Source organism: Crocuta crocuta, unplaced genomic scaffold (assembly GCF_008692635.1).
Source record: "Crocuta crocuta isolate KB4526 unplaced genomic scaffold, BGI_CrCroc_1.0 scaffold2236, whole genome shotgun sequence".
NCBI classification, from domain to species: domain Eukaryota; kingdom Metazoa; phylum Chordata; class Mammalia; order Carnivora; family Hyaenidae; genus Crocuta; species Crocuta crocuta.
The window spans coordinates 95,570-100,042 of NW_027532514.1; the positions used below are offsets into that span (position 1 = coordinate 95,570).

At 35.5% G+C, this 4,473-nt stretch overlaps 1 protein-coding gene across 1 annotated transcript in view; it reads right to left on the reverse strand.

Annotated features, from left to right (window-relative positions):
• Positions 1 to 4,473, reverse strand: part of BRWD3 (bromodomain and WD repeat domain containing 3) — a gene marked incomplete at both ends in the record, with an annotated part of 145,811 nt that overhangs the window by 87,809 nt on the left and 53,529 nt on the right. Inside the window, 3 exon segments of the mRNA XM_077779436.1 lie at positions 2,936 to 3,036; positions 3,893 to 3,963; positions 4,380 to 4,473. Coding sequence (XP_077635562.1) covers positions 2,936 to 3,036; positions 3,893 to 3,963; positions 4,380 to 4,473 — 266 coding nt within the window.

Below are 4,473 nucleotides of genomic sequence, written 5' to 3' on the forward strand. Positions count from 1 at the left end.
CCTCCCCCGCTCACGCTCTCTCTCTCTCTCTCTCTCTCTCTCTCAGAAATAAATAAAACATAAATTTTTTTTAAAAAAAATAAAAATAAAGAATAAATAAATCTTGGGGTACCTGGGTAGCTCAGTCAGTTAAAGGTCTGACTCCTGGTTTCAGATCAGATTTGAGCCCCACATCTGGCTCTGTGCTGACAGCATGAAGCCTGCTTGTGATTCTCTCCCACTCTCTCTCTCTCTGCCCCTCCCCCACTTNTGTTTAATATAAATTTGCCATTATCAGTGTGATATTTTACTTTCACAGGATTTCTTATCAGTAGTTAATTCCTTTTCTTTTCAGCTGAAATTTATCTTTCACATTTCTTATGAGGCTGGTTTACTGGATTAGGTTTTGCTTGTCTGGAAAACTCTTTCTCTCCCCTTTAATTCTGAATAACATTACCAGGTAGAGATATCTTGGTTAGATGTTTTCTTTTATTTCTTTCAGTATCTTGAACATACCTCCCCACTCCCTTCTGTCCTACAATGTTTTTGTTGAAAAATCAGCTGATGGTCTTATGGGGGGTCCCTGATCTGCAACAAATGGCTTTCCTCTTGCTGCTTTTAAGATTCTCTTTAACTTTTAACATTTTGATTTGAATGTTCCTTGATGTGGATCTCTTTGTTTTTTCTTACTTGGAACTCTGTGGGCTTGTGGGACCCCCTATAATGTAGGTGTTATTCTCATAGATGTTGTCCCATATGTCCCTTTAACTATCTTAACTTTTTTATTTTCTTTTCCTTTTTGCTGTTCTCAGTTGTTTCTGGTACTCTGTCTTGCAGGTCATTCATCCGTTCTATTTTGTCTAGGTTGCTGTTGAACCTCTTAGCATATTTACCACTTCAGCTATTGTATTCTTCAGCTTTGTGACTTTCTTTGTGACTCTCCTTATGGTTTAATACTTCTTTGTTGAAGTTTTCACTGTGTTCATCCATTCTTCTCCTGAGTGTGGTGAGCATATTTATGACCATTACTTTGAATTCTTCATCAGGTAAATTACTTATATCCATTTCATTAAGGTCTTTTTCTAATGTCTTCTCTTGTTCTTTCATCTGAACATATACCTGTCTCCTCATTTTGCCTGACTCCATGTGTGTTTCTATGTATTAGGTAAAATAGCTACCTCTCTTCTTTTTAAAATTTTTTATTATAGTTGACACACAATTGTATATTAATTTCAGATGTATACCATAGTGATTTGACAGGTTTATACATTATACTATGTTCACCACAAGTGTTGCTACCATCTGTCACCATACAATGTTATTACAATTTGATTGACTATATTCCCTATGTTGTACTTTTTACCCCCATGACTTATTTATTCCATAACTAGAAACCTGTATCTCCTACTCCTCTTCACCCATTCTGCCAAATATCCCACTTTCCTCCCCTCTGGCAATTACAAGGTGTTTTGTTTTGTTTTTTTCTCTATTTATGGGTCTCTTTCTGCTTTTTTGTTTTATTTTTTAGGTTCCACATATAAATTAAATTGTATAGTATGACCTTGCATTGGAAGTAAACCTTACCAATTCAAGCATACCCTAGCTTTTGGTTGTCTTTAAGTAGCACAATTTGTTTCTCATAAGTCCCAGTTATTGAGGGTATGTCAAGACCTCTCACTGTTCCAAAGGGAGGGATCTCAGACATTGCCTAATTCTCTCTCTCCCTCTCTCTCTGCCCCTCCCCCACTCATGTTCATTCTCTTTCTCAAAATAAATACACTTAAAAAAAAAAAACACATGGGGTCCAAATATGCAATACCCCACAGAGCCATAAGAGCCAGGTGCTTAAGAGGTGTCTCCTGTGTGGGCTGCACAACCTTGCCAGCTATGCAGGCAGGTTATGAATGTGGTATGGGGGTAGGGTACTCAGCCTACCTGGCTATGGTGGGATAGGCCACAGCTGCAGTGTGGATGGGCAGGGTATGCCTATTGGAGCTAGCTGACTTAAAGATTTAAAGGAGGGGATCAACAATGGCACCCATCTGCACCAGGACCAACAAGTCAGGAGGATTAAAAAATGGTGCCCACCTCTATCCCAGGACAGAATCCCAACAGGTTCTTGCCTCTCCAGCAGATGCTATAATATTAGTGAATGAGTCTCCTTCATATAGGGTCTAGGTGTCTTGCAAACTGTTGCTTTTGAGCTGGGTCCCAGAGTAAGGGAATCTGTGCAACAGTCTTTTAAGAGTGGATTTTTCATTCCTTATGGTTCTCCTAAAAGAAAGCCCCACTGGTTTTAAAGGCTAGATGCTTTGGGGGCTCATTTCTCCAGTGCAGGTCCAAAGGGTTTGGTTGCCCAATGTGGGACACAGACACTGTGCTCCTCAAGAACAAGCTCCATATTATGAGATCACTCCCAATTGTGGATTGCTGCTCCTAGGGTGGGGTTTTTTGCAGGACCATGTCTCTATCTCTCCTACCAATCTTGATATAGGCCTTTTATCTTTTGTTCTAGAGGCACTGTTTAGCTAGCTTTCAGGTCCTTTTCAGAGGGAACTATCCTATTATAGCTGTGGTTTTGTGGTGTTCATCAGAGGAGGTGATTTCAGGATCCTTCAATACCACCATCTTTCAATATGTCTTTTAATAAATATATAGATTTTAAAGTAACAAATAGCTTATATAATTAATTAATACAGCAGGATAAAAGAAGATGTTCATAAACTATTACTATGTTTTTCTTTTCCTATATTGTCAAATAGAACTCATTTTAAATACTATAGTCATACTAAATCCAGAATTTCACACTGATCTTCATTACTACAGAGATATCTTACCATATGGATCTCAGCACCTATATAATACATTAAGGTACAGATTAGAAAAGAATAAAATCAATTTTCCATAGGTGTTACAAAAGAAAGCATCACATTTAAGTTTCTTATTTTGTTCTTACCGTATGTGATTCTAATTCAGCAATTTTCTCAGGGATCTCAGAACCCAAATAATATATTCTAATCACATGGTCAGTGCTACCTGTTGTAATGAACATACCACCTGGAGGATTAAAAAACAAACAAGCAAACATTGTACCAAGGAACTTTAAAAACCCTCTGATTGCCTTCTCAATTATATGCTACCTGATATTACTAAGAGGGCTCATCATTAATGATATTTCAGAGAAAAAGAAGTAAAATTCAAGAAAAATAAGGGAAGTATTAAAAGGAAAACTATANATTTATGTCTTTATATTTTATGTAAAAACATAATGCTCCAAAATTATTCATAAAATGACATATAGATACAATTGTCTCTACAGTGGCTACACACACACACACACACACACACACACACACTCACGTAAAAACTCATCCATTTTGGGGACAATGAATAAATTCTAGAGATGGATGGTGGTAGTATATCCAGAACAAAGTAATATGTCCATTGCCACAAAACTGTACACTTAAAAATAGTAATTAAAATAGTAAAGTTTATGTTATATTTCACCATAGTAAAAGAAAAGATCAACTAGCACATGATTTCTGGTAACAGAAAAGCACTGTTTACATACTGCAGAAGTGTCTTCTCTATGGAGCCATAGTACATTTTTTCTAAAATGTCAGGGTAGGATTTCAGTGTTGAACTGTGTGTGTGTGGGTGGCGGTATACTTTTAACCAACTAAATTCTGAATTATATAAAAACATACAAGCAAATAAGAAATAAAACTCAAAAGCTATTACATGCGTTAAATCAAAGGGCACAAAGGTCCCTCTATTGTATCACATGGTTCAAATTTTTTATTATGTTTCCATTAACAAACATATTTTTTTCCAAAAAATTGAAAAATATATTTTTTTACAACTGGATCATTTAATATTTGGGGAACTCAAAACTTTCAATTTTTACACATACCAGAACTGAAAGATGAACAAGATATCTGAACTCCAGGTCTAGATCTCTCAGTAAATTTCACTGGGCGATCTCTAAGAGAAAAGGAAGTTATTTTTCTTTTCCATCATGTTCATTTAACATTCAAGAATCTTTGCACACTGCTGGATATTGATAGATTTAACATCAATAATTATTAAAACCATGCAAATGAAGTAGTCAATAAGTTCTAGTCCCATCATTCAGGTTAAAAATGCATTTAAATTTCAAATATAATTTAATATACCAATATTATTATCATAGCTTTGCAAATAAATTACCAAGTAACTACTACCACAAAGAGAAGTTCAAAGTCTTATCAGANATTACTAATATCTAATTGAAGTAGGTATAGATGTGTATATACATTCACACTCACACATACATTTACATAAATAAATGAACTATTATGATAAAGAAAAAGAGACATGCTTTATTTTGCACAAAACTGCTAACAAAATTCTACACTTACCTAAACTTCATTGTTTTTACATGCCATTGCCAGAAACAGATTGTTCCATCAGCACCAGTAGAAGTGAGGTATCTGGTTGTGCCTTTAGTTGATG